This window comes from Carcharodon carcharias, chromosome 6 (genome assembly GCF_017639515.1).
Source record: "Carcharodon carcharias isolate sCarCar2 chromosome 6, sCarCar2.pri, whole genome shotgun sequence".
Taxonomy (NCBI): domain Eukaryota; kingdom Metazoa; phylum Chordata; class Chondrichthyes; order Lamniformes; family Lamnidae; genus Carcharodon; species Carcharodon carcharias.
This window is the reverse complement of record NC_054472.1, coordinates 186,322,591-186,338,368: the sequence shown is the minus strand read 5'-3', so window position 1 is coordinate 186,338,368 and position 15,778 is coordinate 186,322,591. Positions and strand designations below refer to the sequence as shown.

The 15,778-nt window shown below is 47.4% G+C and overlaps 1 protein-coding gene across 1 annotated transcript in view; it reads right to left on the bottom strand.

Annotated features, from left to right (window-relative positions):
* LOC121279300 (cadherin-2-like) overlaps positions 1-15,778 on the bottom strand; it is a 197,503-nt gene that overhangs the window by 47,731 nt on the left and 133,994 nt on the right. Inside the window, exons 5-8 of the mRNA XM_041190437.1 lie at positions 15,776-15,778; positions 10,987-11,131; positions 9,975-10,147; positions 1,892-2,029 (exon numbers count right to left, since the gene is read on the bottom strand). The exon at positions 15,776-15,778 is cut by the window's right edge and continues 153 nt beyond it. Coding sequence (XP_041046371.1) covers positions 1,892-2,029; positions 9,975-10,147; positions 10,987-11,131; positions 15,776-15,778 — 459 coding nt within the window. The remainder of the gene's footprint in view (positions 1-1,891; positions 2,030-9,974; positions 10,148-10,986; positions 11,132-15,775) is intronic.

Below are 15,778 nucleotides of genomic sequence, written 5' to 3'. Positions count from 1 at the left end.
TTCTAAAACACGGGGCCACAGTCTCAGGATAAGGGGCCGATCGTTTGGGACTGAGATGAGGAGTAATTTCTTCACTCAAAGGCTTGCGAATCTTTGGAATTCTCTACCTCAGGAGGGTGGTGGACGCTCCATCATCAAATACATTTAAGGCTGGGATAGATAGATTCTGGTCTCCAAGGGAATTAAGGGATATGAGGAGCGGGCGGGAAAATGGAGCTGAAGGCCAAGATCAGCCATGGTTGTACTGAATGGTGGAGCAGACTCCATGGGCCGTGTGGTCCTGCTCCTATCCCTGTGTTCTTGCGAGCGACACCCACATCCCATAAATGAATAAAACACAATCGGAGGTGTTGAGGTTTAAAGGGAATATACAGCATGTCTTTTATTCGTAAACGCTACTGCGGTTTTCATTGAATCATACAGCTTACAAGGCCAGTCAACCCATTGCATCTCTGCCAGCTCTTTGAAAAGAGTTGTCCAAATAGTACCGCTCATCCTTCCCTCCAATCCCCCCCTCCCCCACCAACAGTCTTACAATATCCCCCCCCTCCCCCACCACCAACAACTCTCCCTTAAATGATTTGTCCAATTCCCTTTTGAAATTTACTACCGAATAGTCTTCTGCTGGCTTTTAGTCAGCACATTCCAGATCACACTAACTCTTGTAGCGAAAATAGATTCGCACCTCCGCCCCCAACCCGGTTCTTTTGCCAAGATCCTTAAATCTAGGTCGCTGGGCTGGTACCTGATCAGTCCATCTCACAGCGCCCCCCACCCCCGCCACCGACTGAACCCTCAGTTTAGTTGTCTGCACATCAGAGCGCAGCTTGGTGTCTGTTACAGAATGCTAAGTGTACTGCCAGTTTCCCCACACAGACTATCCCAAGGTCGGAGAGATTCTTCCTTAAAAGCTAATTATGGTAATAATCCAGGGGAAAAAAACCTCCTGTCTGAACGCCACAAGAGCACACACAGAGTTACATCGAAAATAAAGATCAGGAGCCCTCGACAAGATAGTTATTCAGGTGGCATCTTGGGTGCAGCTTGATTGATAATCCCTCCTTCTCAAGAGATCACTGGCTTGTGAGCTATTTTAATTAAAACCACCACCACCACCGTGGCACTCCAGAATATCTATTCTGTTCTTGTTTGCTCTGCAGTTAAGGGGAACATGAAATTTGCAGGACAGGCGAGTCATGTACCCACAACAAACCGTTCCGGTTCTAGCAACTGAATCGATCAATGAGATTATCAGGCAATTCATCTGCCTGACAGAAATGAGTGTGGAGAAATCTATTCAGCCCCTTGTGTCTGTCTACTGTACCAAGTGAAGCTTTCTACTGTAATCCCATTTCCCTTATCCCCTGTTATAGTCTTCCTTTTCAATGCTTATCCAATTGCTTTGTATAGCCGGCCTCAGCCTCAATTGCTACAAGGTGACACATCCCCACACTCTCAAGACAGAATGAACTCTCGACTTCCTTTCAGTGATAATCCAGGGTTTATCCCACTTGTTATCAGTTTGCCAAGTACCATAACAATCCTTACACTTCCCACCCCCTCAAAAGCTGCCTTACATTTTGAAAGACATAATCCACCTCTGGCAATGGAGAACCAGGCCACGCGCAGATTCCAGGACGCTGAATGGTAGAGCGATATGACACGGGAGGGGGCCATTCAGCCCACAACGTGGGATGCTGGCTCTTTGAAGGATCCACCCAATGATCCCACTCCCCTGTGTTCTATGCCCAGGGCCCAGAAAACTCTCCCCCCCACTGTCAAATATTTATACCCTTACTCCTGCGGGAGAGAGAGAGAGAGAGAGAGAGAAAAAGCTGAAACATGTATCTCGAAAAGCCCTCGACAGAAGCCAGGCTGGCTCGATTCTTACCGTCGCAGTAGTGAATTCGGGTGGGTTGTCGTTGACGTCGGTAATTTTGATGACAGCGGTTGCAGTGTTGGAGAGGCCATACGTTGGGCTGCCCTCCATGTCAGTGGCTTGAATTATTAACGTGTACTGTGGAACTTTCTGTAGAGGGGGCAGGGTTGAGGGGAGATTAGAGAAAGAGAATGAAAACAAGAAACGCGCAACCATTCACTCCTAACCTAATCACCACAGCGGACTCGCATCAGTTCCAACGAATTCCAGCGAATCTCTTTGGTCCTTCCCAATGAACAAGGCTTCCCAATATGGCTACGAATCTCTTACAGTTTGCAATATGTCTTGTGTGACATTTTGCCGCCTTCTGGGGCAGGGTTTTCCAGTCGGGGTGTGGGGGCGGGGCCCGACACTCTTGATGGGTAAAACGACGATAGCGTCGGGCGTCTGTCCCGATGTCCTCGCGCTCTCTCGCCATGTTTCATTCGGCGGGCGCGCGCCGATATGTAACTGGCCTGTTAAGGCCGTGAAGGAAGCGATTAAGGAAGTGGGATGAGGTTTCCTAAAGCTTTTATTACTTAAATAACATTTTTTTCCCCCCCAAACATGAAAACATGTCCCGTCTGGGTCACATGAGGGGGCGTGCCTCAGGGAGATTGAGGCGCTCTTTTGCGCGCGTGTGTGAACTGCGCGCCAAGCCCGCTCTCCCTCCCCCACCCGCTACTGCTCTCGTCTTACGCTGGGCGCAGGCCTTAATTGGCCCGCCCGCGTAAAAGGGCGGCGTGGAGCCGATCGCGGGCGGCCATCAGCTCCGCAACTGCCCCCCGCCCCCACCCCCCCGAGCCTGTCCACCCACCCACCGACTGTCTGAAAAATTCAGGCCCTGGAAATCGGACACAGAAAGCAGATCATTCGGCCCAAGCAACCCATGCTCGCTGCCCATCCCACCCAAGTGGGGATCGCTATCATGAACTATCTGCTGACAAATACTGCAAGAGGGAGTGAAGAGGAGGGGAGGGGAGAGGAGGAGAGGGGAGAGGAGGAGAGGGGAGAGGAGGAGAGGGGAGAGGAGGAGAGGGGAGAGGAGGAGAGGGGAGAGGAGGAGAGGGGAGAGGAGGAGAGGGGAGAGGAGGAGAGGGGAGAGGAGGAGAGGGGAGGGGTGCAGAGGGACAGACGGTCAGGAAGGGCCAGCAGGAGATCTGAAAGACAAGGCATATTATTCCTTTTCGAGTAGACCCTCCACGAGTCTCATTTTTAACGTTGAGCAATCCCATCCCATTAAAATGACAGAATGGGATTTCCTAAAGGGCTTCAGGAAATCCAAAAACAGGGCCTGAGAACGTCAAAACCTTCCCACAAACACAACACTCTCCTGTTACAGCGACATCTCCTTATACAATAGGCGAACTGTGCCAGCATTTCCAGTTTCAGTGAAAAGGTGCTCTGTGCATAAACCTCCACAGAGAAAAAAAAACCTCTACCAAAAAAAGGGTTCAACGCGATAAGTGGAAATTTAAAACCCGCCATTTTTCTAAATGGAATGTTTGACAAATTCAAAAGGGCCAAGGGGAAAAAAAAGCCTCCCTTCATTGAAACACAGCAGACTATAAGCAGCTTTAAACACCTCTCCCCCCACAGTTCAGCGTTGTCTAAAGTTTCATCCTTTGTACGTTCATTAAGAAACATTTCAACACTCCCAAAACGCATTGTGGACAGGGCTGGTATCAATAACCCTGAAAACTGCTCGTTTGGCCCAAAGCCCAAAAGGCTTCTTCAATGTTCACGTTCAACAGCTGTTTCCTTTTCCAGTGAGACCTATTCAGGTGCAGGTTGCTAGGTAACAGGCAGATCACTAACACCATGAATTTTGTGTGCACAAAAAGCAGCCAGTCCTTTTTCTAAACCCCAACCTTTCCCCCCTACCCCACCCTACCCCTCACCTCACCACCATCAACAAAAGCAAAGGATCCCTCAAGGTGCTATTATCAGGGAAAGTTCCACCCTGCTGACAGGCTTTGGCCACACGTGGACCCCAACCCACCAGTTTTTCATGCAGCAGAGCTCCGGGCTTCATTCTCCTCCCCCAGGGAATCTGGTATCACTTTCCCAACGGTGGATAATTAAAAAAAGGTCAGACCATCTGGATACATCAAGGGGGGAAATGCAATCACAGCCTCTCTCAGCGGCCAGTTACTGCTTTATACACCTTATCCTTCTCCTTAATGCCATTCTGGTCCAAGAATTAGAGTAGCAGCTATAATCCAATATGTTCAGGAGGACCTTCTACACCAAAAAGTTGCCAGTCCAATGAGAAAGGAGGCGTTGCTGGTCCTGTTTCTTGGGAATGAGCTGGGCCACGTGGATCAGATGTCAGTAGGGGAACACTTAGGGGGCACTGATCATTGTATCGTAAGGTCTAGGTCGGCTATGGAAAAGGACAAAGTGCAATCCAGAGCAAGGATCATTACTCTGGGGGAAGCCGGCTTCAATGGGACAAGGGTGGGTCTGACCCAGATAAATTGGAGCCAAACGCTGACAGGCAAGACTGTAACTGAACAATGGACTGACTGTCTTTGAAGAGGAGGCAGTTCAGATGAAAGTCAATGTGTACTCCCACGAAGGGGGGGAAAGTTGGGGCAAACAAATCCAGAGCTCCCTGGATGAAGAAAGGGACAGAGATGGAGATGAAGGAGAAGTGTGCTTATGACAGATGTTGGGTGGATAATACAGCTAAGGGCTAGGCCGAACGTAGAAGGTTCAGAGGGGAATTTAAAAAGCAGATAAGAGAAGCAAATGGAGAGTATGGGAAGAGACTGGCAGCTTATATAAAAAGGGAACCCAAAGCCCTTCTATAGGTATATAAATAATAAAAGGATGGCAAGGGGAGGATTGGGACCGATTAGGGAGCAAAAAGGGAATTCACACTGGATGCAGGGGTTGAGGTATTAAACAAGTACTTTGCGCCTGTCTTTACCATGGAAGATGCTGCTGTCCAGGTCATGGTGAAAGAGGGGGCAATTCAGACACTTAACGGGTTTAACACTGGTGAGGTGATAGTATTGATAAAAGCACCAGGGCCAAATGGGGTCCATCCAAGGGAGAGAGTGGAAATTGTGGAGGCACTGGCCATAATTTTCCAATCTTCCTTAGACTCAGGGGTGGTGCCAGAGGAATGGAGAATTCCAAATGTAACACCCTTGTTCAAAAAAAAAAGGGCGTAAAGATAAGCCCAGCAACTACAGGCCAGTCAGTTTAACCTTGCTGGTGGGGAAACTTCTAGAAACAATAATTCGGGACAAAATGAATAATCACTTGGGCAAAAGCGGATTAATTAAGGAAAGCCAGCATGGATTTGTTAAGAACAAGTTGCACTTAATTAACCTGCTTTGAGTTTTTTTGAGGAGGTAACAGAGAGGGTCGATGAGGGCAATGCGGTTGATGTGGTGTACATGGACTTCCAAAAGGCGTTTGGTACAGTGCCACACAACAGGCTTGAGTGAAGTTATAGCTCATGGGATATAAGGGACAGTAGCAACATGGATACAAAATTGGCTGAGTGACAGGAAACAGTAGCGGTGAATAGGTGTTTTTCAGGCTGGAGGAAGGTTTGTGGTGGAGTTCCCCAGGGGTCAGTGTTGGGACCCTTACTTTTCCTGACCTAGACCTAAGTGCACATAGCACAATTTCAAGGCTTCCAGATGATATGAAACTTGGAAGCATTGCGAACCATGAGGAGGACAGTGTAGAACTTCAAAAGGACATAGACAAGTTGGTAAAATGGGTGAACAAGCGGCAGATGAAATTAGAATCAGAGAAGTGTGAAACGATTCATTTGATAGGAAGAATGTGGAGCGACAATATAAAATAAAGGGTTCAATTCTAAGGAGCAGAGTGTCCATGGACTTCCAAAAGGCATTTGATTAAGTGCCACACAAAAGCCTTGCGAGCTCATGGAATAGAAGGGACGGTAGCGGTAAGAGTGGGTGTATATGTGCAAAAATCATTGAAGGTGGCAGAACAGGTAAGAGAGCAGTTAATAAAGCCTACAGCACCCTAGGCTTTATCAATAGATGCATTGAATATAAAAGCAAAGATGTTAAACTTTGATAAAACACTTGTTTGGTCTCAGTTGCAGTGTTGTGTCCAATTCTGGGCGCCACACTTTAAGGGAGGATGTCAAGGCATGAGACACGGTACAGAAATGATTCACAAGAATGGTTCCAGGGACAAGGAACTTCATTTAGAGGGTAGATTGGAGAAGTTAGGACTGTTTTCCTTGAGAAGAGAAGACTGAGAGGAGATTTGACAGAGGCGTTCAAAATCATAAGTGATTCGACAGAGTAGATGGGGGGGAAACTGTTCCCGTTGGCGGAAGGATTGAGAACCAGAGGGCACAGATTTAAGGCAACTGGCAAAAGAAGCAATGGCAACGTGAGGAGAAATATTTTCACGCAGCATTTTCAAGTGGTTAGGATCTGGAATACACTGCCTGAGTGTGTGGAGGCAGGTTTAGTCAAAGCATTGAAGAGGGAACTGGATTACCAGTTGAATGCACAGGGTTGCGGGAAGGCAGCAGGAGGATGGCCCTAGATAAAATGCTCCTATGGAGCAGCTCAAACATGATGGGCTGAATGGCCTCCTTCTGCATTGTAACCTAGCTATGATTCTGTTTGTGCATCTTACCCCCCCCCCACCAACCCCACCCAGCTAATATATTTAGACTTTGGCCTTTTATCGTAGAAACAGGAGATTATTCAACCCCTGGAGCCTGGACCACCATATAACTGGCTCATGGGTTTGCCTGTATCTCAACTCCATTTACCCATCTTCATTCAATAACCTATAATACCTTTATCCAGCTTTGCACTGCTGTGTGTGAATAACTGCCTCCTGACATCAGCCCTCAGAACGCTGAGCGCTAATTTTAATGTTACGCCTCCCCTGTTCTGGACCCTCCCCCTTCTCCCACCGTCCAGGAGAAATAAATAGCTTCTGTCGAATTCACCAGGCAATACTTGGCAAAATTCTCTAAGTGACATTGGTGAGCAGCAATTAACGCTCGAGAGAGAGGCTGGTACAAGCACTGAGTATGGATCACCCGATCTAGGTGCATTAAACGTTGGAAGGGCCGAATACAAACTTGAGCACAGCAGTTCAAACACAAAGGCGACAAAACCCTTATCACATTAACTCAAGTATTCTGCACAGGGCCTCGTTTTCCCCCCCCACCTCAGCGTCCTCACACGAGAGCTGCCTCACCCACCACAGCTCACCACACAACCGGGAATTCCTGCCTTCGTTTGCTGTCTCCGTACAGATTAACGAGGGCACACAGATCCTGCAGGCCTGACCTGATGCTCACTACAGGATGGGATAATGTTTCCAGATCCAATTAATTGATCCACACGGAAGGCTGAAGTATTAATATTTTACAGATTCACGGAAATCAAAAACAGCACACCCCCGAACCAAGCTTTTCCATTTAAATATTTATAGCTCTCATTCCTGCCCCCACCACCCCCCCAGAGACAGACAGACAGACAATGGGAAAAGCTCCCATTTTCTTGACACTCACTCATTCCACGGGGATGGAATTGAAAAATAACAGATGCTAAACTTGCTTCCAAACTTGGTTAGGCCAAACTTGGGAGTGCAGGCAAGAGTCCTGGTCAGTTACCCGAATTAAAAGGATAGAGAATCTAGAACTAGGGGGCGACTGTTTAAAAATAAGGGGTCGCCCGTTTAAAACAGAGGTGAGGTGAAATTTTTTTCTCTCAGAGGGTTGAGAGTCTCTGGAACTCTCTTCCTGAAAAGGTGGTGGAAGCAGAGTCTTTGAATATTTTTAAGGCAGAGGTAGATAGATTCTTGGTAAGCAAGGGGGTGGGGGGTGATAGGTTATCGGGGGTGGGCAAGATGCAGATTTGAGGTTACTATCTGACCAGCCATGATCTTATTAAATGGCAGAGCAGGCTCGAGGGGCTGAATGGCCTACTTCTGCTCCTTCTTCGTATGTTCAGAATTACTGGAGAAGGTATAAAGGTTCACAAGGAGAACACCAGAACCGAGTAGATATCGTTCTCAGGAAAAGTTGAACAGGCCAGGGTTCTTTTGGCTGAAGTGTGATCTGATATATCAGGTATATGATATATCTGATGTATGATCTCCACTATCAACATCCTGGGGGTTACCAAAGATTAGAAACTGAACTGGACTAGCCATATAAATACTGCGGCTACAAGAGCAGGTCAGAGGCTGGGAATCCTGCGGAGAGTAACTCACCTCCTGACTCCCCAAAGCCTGTCCACCATCTACAAGGCACAAGTCAGGAATGTGATGGAATACTCCCCACTTGCCTGGATGAGTGCAGCTCCCACAACACTCAAGAAGCTCGACATCGTCCAGGACAAAGCAGCCCACTTGATTGGCATCCAATCCACATTCAATCCCTCCACCACCAACACACAGTGACAGCAGTGTGTACCATCTACAAGAGGCGCTGCAGTAACTCACCAAGGCTGCTCCAACAGCACCTTTCAAACCCACGACCTCTTCCACCTAGAAGGTCAAGGTCAACAAACACATGGAAACACCACCTGCAAGTTCCCCTCCAAGTCATTCAACAACCTGACTTGGAAATACATCGGCCATTCCTTCACTGTCGCTGGGTCAAAATCCTGGAACTCCCTCCCTAACAGCACTGTGGGTGTACCTACGCCTCATGGACTGCAGCGGTTCAAGAAGGCAGCTCACCACCACCTTCTCAAGGGCAATTAGGGATGGGTAATAAATGCTGCCCTCGAAGCCCCCATCCCGTGAATGAATAAATAAAAATAAAAGGTGTCAAGAATTAATGCTTTTGACACGTTCATTTCAAACAGAGATTAGTGCTGTAGCCTCAGCTATTTAAAATTTATATTCGTAACTCAGATGAGGGGAATTAATACAATGTTAACACAACACACTCTACAAACATGGATACAACGTTAGGTGGGAAAGCAATTGGTGAAGAAGATGCAGAGAGGCTAAGTGAGCGGGCAAGAATACAGTCGATGAAATATAAACGTGGAGAAATGTGAAGTTATCCACCTAGATAGGGAAAATTAATTTTTTTTTTTTAAAAACAGCACGACACTAGAAAATGTCGGTATTCAGGGAAATCCGGGGGTCCGTGTACATGAGCCACAAAAAGTTAACATGCAGGTACAGGAAGTGATGAGTAAGCTGTTCTGGCTTTTGTTACATAGGGATTGGCGTATAAGAGATTTGCTGCAGTTGTGCAGGGCACATCTGGAGCAGTGCACACAGTTTTAGTCTCCTTGTCTACTTGCCTTAGATAGGGAGGGTGCAGTGAAGGTTCGTTTGACTGGTTCCTTGGGTGAGAGGATTGTCCTGTGAGGGGGGTGGGGGATTGAGTAGACTAGGTTTTTATATTCCCTGGAATTCAGAAGAATGGGAAGTGACCTCAATGAAACACAGGCTGGATTGGACTCCTTGTTTGTTTCATCATCCCATGAACTCTTAAAGAGCATTTGACAGGGTAAATGCTGAGAGACTTGCCCCTGGCTGGTGATTTTAGAATTGGGGGAGGGGGGATCTAAATGTCAGGATAAGGGGTTGGCCAGTTAAGGAGGAGGAGGAATTTCTTCCTTCCAAAAGTGTTGAATTGTTGTAATTCTTTATCCCAAGAGTAGACGTTCAGTAGTTGCGTATATTCATGAGACGCATCTTGGACACTAAGGAAACGGAAACAGGGCAGTAAAGTTCAGTGAAGTAGACGATCAGCCATTACTGAATGGTGGAGCAGGCTCAAGTGCCCCTAATTCTTAGGTTCTCAAAGTGCGGTGTCCAGAATTGGTCACAATACCCTAGCCAAGGCCTGACCAGTTTTAAAGATTTAGGATACCCTTTCTAGATTTTCCCTCAGGCACAGGCCAGCTATTGAATAAGGTTGAGCCGCTGACTAAAGGTTTGGATTAAAGGTTGGTCACAGTACGAAGGGGGCACGTTAATCTTGGACGGCTTTTCATTCACGCACAGGGGACTATTTTGTGAACTGACTGGAGCGGCTCAGAAGTTCTCCCGCTGTGTGCAATACCTCTCTGTCAAGGCCAGCTGCGACAGTGATTATATCTCCAGTCTCATTATTGATGGTAAACATATTTGGAGAAGGGCTGCTCGGTGTTTGGGAAAGGATTTTGTATCTTAACATGCCGTTGGCCGAATTGGGATCATCGGCGTCAACTGCAGTTACAGCCATCACAAAGGTTCCTGGAAAAGAAAAAGGAGAACTGAATGTTCAACGGAAGGTAAACAGTTTTGACTGAAAATGGTTTAATTTAAAAGATGCCCCCCCAACTTGATGCATGCTGTTAATACATTTTATAAGCACACCTCTTGCCCAATATATTCACTCAAGAGGATTAAGAGCACATTTCCTAACATAGTCACTGGGAACACAGGTACAGGGTACAGTAGTTATGTTCCTGGACTAAATGGCCCAGGAAGCTGGGGAGTTCAAATCCCACCACGGCTGGGGAACTTAAATTCAATTAATTAAATAAATAAATCCGAAATTACTGCATCAGTCACGGCAACCAGAAAGTTACTGGATTGCCAGAGAAACCTAATCGAGTTCACCAATGTCCTTTAGGGAAGGAAACCTGCTGTCCTTACCTGGTCTGGCCTACATGTGGTTGATTCTTAAACTGCCCTCTGAAATGGTCCACTAAGTCACTCAGTTGCAGTCACAGAAGGGCACTCACCACCAGCTTCTCAAGGGCAATTAGGGATGGGCAATAAATGCTGGCCTTGCCAGCAACGTCCACAACCCGTGAATAAATTTTAAAAGTGGACACCAGCTGGGGGGTAACACGAGACTGGTTTTCGCTGTAAAAAAAAAACCATTCACTTCACAAATCAAGTCAAGTTGACAAGGGGGGGGGACTGGCATCATAACACACCGATTTTGAACTCTCACACCAGATTCCTCTTTCACGCAGGTCAGAGGATGGTGCTTGCAAACTAAGCCGGTGAAGTAAAACGACAGCAACCGAGCATTATTGTACATTTAGTGTCTTCCACAACTAAAGGGCCTAAGCAGATTTTACCTGGCTTTGATCCTTCAGGGACAGAGCCATTCCAGACCTGGTGCAGAAATTCTGGCCGGTTATCGTTCATATCAATGACATTGATAACTATGTCAATTGGATTTTCCACCTGATTTCCATTCAGGTCTACAGCGTGAGCTCTTAGCTGCAAGGCAATGATCAAGATTAATACATTATCTAAAAGAGCAATGGATAACCTCAACAAAACAGAATTACCTGGAAAAACTCAGCAGGTCTGGCAGCATCGGCGGAGAAGAAAAGAGTTGACGTTTCGAGTCCTCATGACCCTTCGACAGAACTTGAGTTCGAGTCCAAGAAAGAGCTGAAATATAAGCTAGTTTAAGGTGTGTGCGTGGGGGGCGGAGAGATAGAGAGGTGGAGGGGTGGGGTGTGGTTGTAAGGACAAACAAGCAGTGATAGAAGCAGATCATCAAAAGATGTCAACGACAATAGTACAATAGAACACATAGGTGTTAAAGTTAAAGTTGGTGATATTATCTAAACGAATGTGCTAATTAAGAATGGATGGTAGGGCACTCAAGGTATAGCTCTAGTGGGGTTTTTTTTATAATGGAAATAGGTGGGAAAAGGAAAATCTTTATAATTTATTGGAAAAAAAAAGGAAGGGGGAAACAGAAAGGGGGTGGGGATGGGGGAGGGAGCTCACGACCTAAAGTTGTTGAATTCAATATTCAGTCCGGAAGGCTGTAAAGTCCCTAGTCGGAAGATGAGGTGTTGTTCCTCCAGTTTGCGTTGGGCTTCACTGGAACAATGCAGCAAGCCAAGGACAGACATGTGGGCAAGAGAGCAGGGTGGAGTGTTAAAATGGCAAGCGACAGGGAGGTTTGGGTCATTCTTGCGGACAGACCGCAGGTGTTCTGCAAAGCGGTCGCCCAGTTTACGTTTGGTCTCTCCAATGTAGAGGAGACCACATTGGGAACAACGAATGCAGTAGACTAAGTTGGGGGAAATGCGAGTGAAATGCTGCTTCACTTGAAAGGAGTGTTTGGGTCCTTGGACGGTGAGGAGAGAGGAAGTGAAGGGGCAGGTGTTGCATCTTTTGCGTGGGCATGGGGTTGTGCCATAGGAGGGGGTTGAGGAGTAGGGGGTGATGGAGGAGTGGACCAGGGTGTCCCGGAGGGAGCGATCCCTACGGAATGCCGATAAGGGGGGTGAAGGGAAGATGTGTTTGGTGGTGGCATCATGCTGGAGTTGGCGGAAATGGCGGAGGATGATCCTTTGAATGCGGAGGCTGGTGGGGTGATAAGTGAGGACAAGGGGGACCCTATCATGTTTCTGGGAGGGAGGAGAAGGCGTGAGGGCGGATGCGCGGGAGATGGGCCGGACACGGTTGAGGGCCCTGTCAACGACCGTGGGTGGAAAACCTCGGTTAAGGAAGAAGGAGGACATGTCAGAGGAACTGTTTTTGAATGTAGCATCATCGGAACAGATGCGACGGAGGCGAAGGAACTGAGAGAATGGGATGGAGTCCTTACAGGAAGCAGGGTGTGAGGAGCTGTAGTCGAGATAGCTGTGGGAGTCGGTGGGTTTGTAATGGACATTGGTGGACAGTCTATCACCAGAGATTGAGACAGAGAGGTCAAGGAAGGAAAGGGAAGTGTCAGAGATGGACCACGTGAAAATGATGGAGGGGTGGAGATTGGAAGCAAAATTAATAAATTTTTCCAAGTCCTGACGAGAGCATGAAGCGGCACCGAAGTAATCATCGATGTACCGGAGAAAGAGTTGTGGAAGGGGGCCGGAGTAGGACTGGAACAAGGAATGTTCCACATACCCCATAAAGAGACAGGCATAGCTGGGGCCCATGCGGGTACCCATAGCCACACCTTTTATTTGGAGGAAGTGAGAAGAGTTGAAGGAGAAATTGTTCAGCGTGAGAACAAGTTCAGCCAGACGGAGGAGAGTAGTGGTGGATGGGGATTGTTCGGGCCTCTGTTCGAGGAAGAAGCTAAGGGCCCTCAGACCATCCTGGTGGGGGATGGAGGTGTAGAGGGATTGGACGTCCATGGTGAAGAGGAAGCGGTAGGGGCCAGGGAACTGGAAATTGTTGATGTGACGTAAGGTGTCAGAGGAATCACGGATGTAGGTGGGAAGGGACTGGACAAGGGGAGAGAGAAGGGAGTCAAGATAACGAGAAATGAGTTCTGTGGGGCAGGAGCAAGCTGAGACGATCGGTCTACCGGGGCAGTTCTGTTTGTGGATTTTGGGTAGGAGATAGAAGCGGGCCGTCCGAGGTTGGGCGACTATCAGGTTGGAAGCTGTGGGAGGGAGATCCCCAGAGGAGATGAGGTCAGTGACAGTCCTGGAAACAGTGGCTTGATGTTCAGTGGTGGGGTCATGGTCCAGGGAGAGGTAGGAGGAAGTGTCTGCGAGTTGACGCTCAGCCTCCGCGAGGTAGAGGTCGGTGCGCCAGACAACAACAGCACTCCAGCACGATGCCACCACCAAACACATCTTCCCTTCACCCCCCTTATCGGCATTCCGTAGGGGTCGCTCCCTCCGGGACACCCTGGTCCACTCCTCCATCACCCCCTACTCCTCAACCCCCTCCTATGGCACAACCCCATGCCCACGCAAAAGATGCAACACCTGCCCCTTCACTTCCTCTCTCCTCACCGTCCAAGGACCCAAACACTCCTTTCAAGTGAAGCAGGATTTCACTCGCATTTCCCCCAACTTAGTCTACTGCATTCGTTGTTCCCAATGTGGTCTCCTCTACATTGGAGAGACCAAACGTAAACTGGGCGACCGCTTTGCAGAACACCTGCGGTCTGTCCGCAAGAATGACCCAAACCTCCCTGTCGCTTGCCATTTTAACACTCCACCCTGCTCTCTTGCCCACATGTCTGTCCTTGGCTTGCTGCATTGTTCCAGTGAAGCCCAACGCTGTTTCCCCCTTCCTTTTTTTTTCCAATAAATTATAAAGATTTTCCTTTTCCCACCTATTTCCATTATAAAAAAAACCCCACTAGAGCTATACCTTGAGTGCCCTACCATCCATTCTTAATTAGCACATTCGTTTAGATAATATCACCAACTTTAACTTTAACACCTATGTGTTCTATTGTACTATTGTCGTTGACATCTTTTGATGATCTGCTTCTATCACTGCTTGTTTGTCCCTACAACCACACCCCCCCTCCACCTCTCTGTCTCTCTATCTCTCCGCCCCCCACACACACACCTTAAACCAGCTTATATTTCAGCTCTTTCTTGGACTCGAACTCAAGTTCTGTCGAAAGGTCATGAGGACTCGAAACGTCAACTCTTTTCTTCTCCACCGATGCTGCCAGACCTGCTGAGTTTTTCCAGGTAATTCTGTTTTTGTTTTGGATTTCCAGCATCCGCAGCTTTTTTGTTTTTATCTCTATGGATAACCTCAAGACCAACAATCCTCTCAAAACACTGGGCCACAAATATCCATTGCCCAAATCCTTTCTCCATATTCTAAGGAAATAGCTTTTCCTTTGGGTGCTTCAGAATATTTGCCACCATTAGAATGTTGTATAAACATTTATATAGTAGGTTTCGCACTACATAAGAAAAGTTCAGTCAAATTCACAAACCGCGCAAAAAATAAATTTCTAAACGCATGAAACGTCCTTAAAGGGGATAGAAGGCGGCCGTAACAGCTATCGATTTACTTTTTCTTTTTTTTGAGTAAGATCATTTACAACTTGCTTCTGACAAGGTCCTGTAGCAGGAGGCTATTCAGCCCACTGACCTTTTGCTGGCTCTTTGAAAGAGTGATCCAATTAGTGTCCCTCCCCCTGCTCTTTCCCCACAGGCCTGAGATTCCACCACCCCCCCCCCTTTGGTATTTATCCAATTCCCTTTTGGAAGTTGCACGCATTCCAACTCACAAAGTGCTGTGTAAAACCATTACTCTTCTTTGCTCCTCCAATCCTTTTTGCCAATTATTGTAGATCTGTCTCTCCGTTTACCAACTCTCCCGCCAGTAGAAACAGTATCTCCCCCTCCTACCTCATCTCCCCATCTCGTCTCATCGTATCTTCTTCACGATCAGAAACCTCTCAGTACAGGACTTGAATACGAACATGCGAATTAGGAGCAGGAGGCCATTCGGCCCCTCGAGCCTGCTGCATCATTCAATGAGGCCGTGGCTGGTTTGATTTTAACCTCAACTCCACCTTCCCACCTACCCCTGATAACCTTTCACCCCTCCCCCGCCTTGCTGATCAAGAATCTATCTACCTCTGCCTTCAAACTATTCAAAAACTCTGCTTCCACCTCCTTTTCAGAAAGAGCGTTCCAAAGACTCAAGGCCTTCAAAAAAATTCTGCTCATCTCTGTCTTAAATGGGCGACCCCTTATTTTCAAACAGTGACCCCTAGTTCTAGATTCTCCCATAATAGGAAACATCCTCTTCACTCCACCTTATAAGATCCTGAGAGGTCTTGACATGTTTCAACCAAGTCGCCTCTTACTCTGCTAAACTCCAGTGGATACAAGCCTAGCTTGTCAAACCTTTCCTCATAAGACAACCTACCCATTCCAGGTATTAGTCTAGTAAACCTTCTCTGAACTGCTTCCAACATATTTACACCTTTCCTTAAATAAGGAGGCCAATGCTGTACACAGTAAAGTATTACACAAGCGTATTGGTAGTCCGAGTCGAATTACCAGCCAACCCCTTTGCATAAATTGTGATCATTTGAAATTTGGTACTCTTGCATTTGTCCTGATGAGTGCAAGATGAAAAGCTTCAACAACATGTCTCTCTTTTCAGCAACATTCAGAAACTTACATG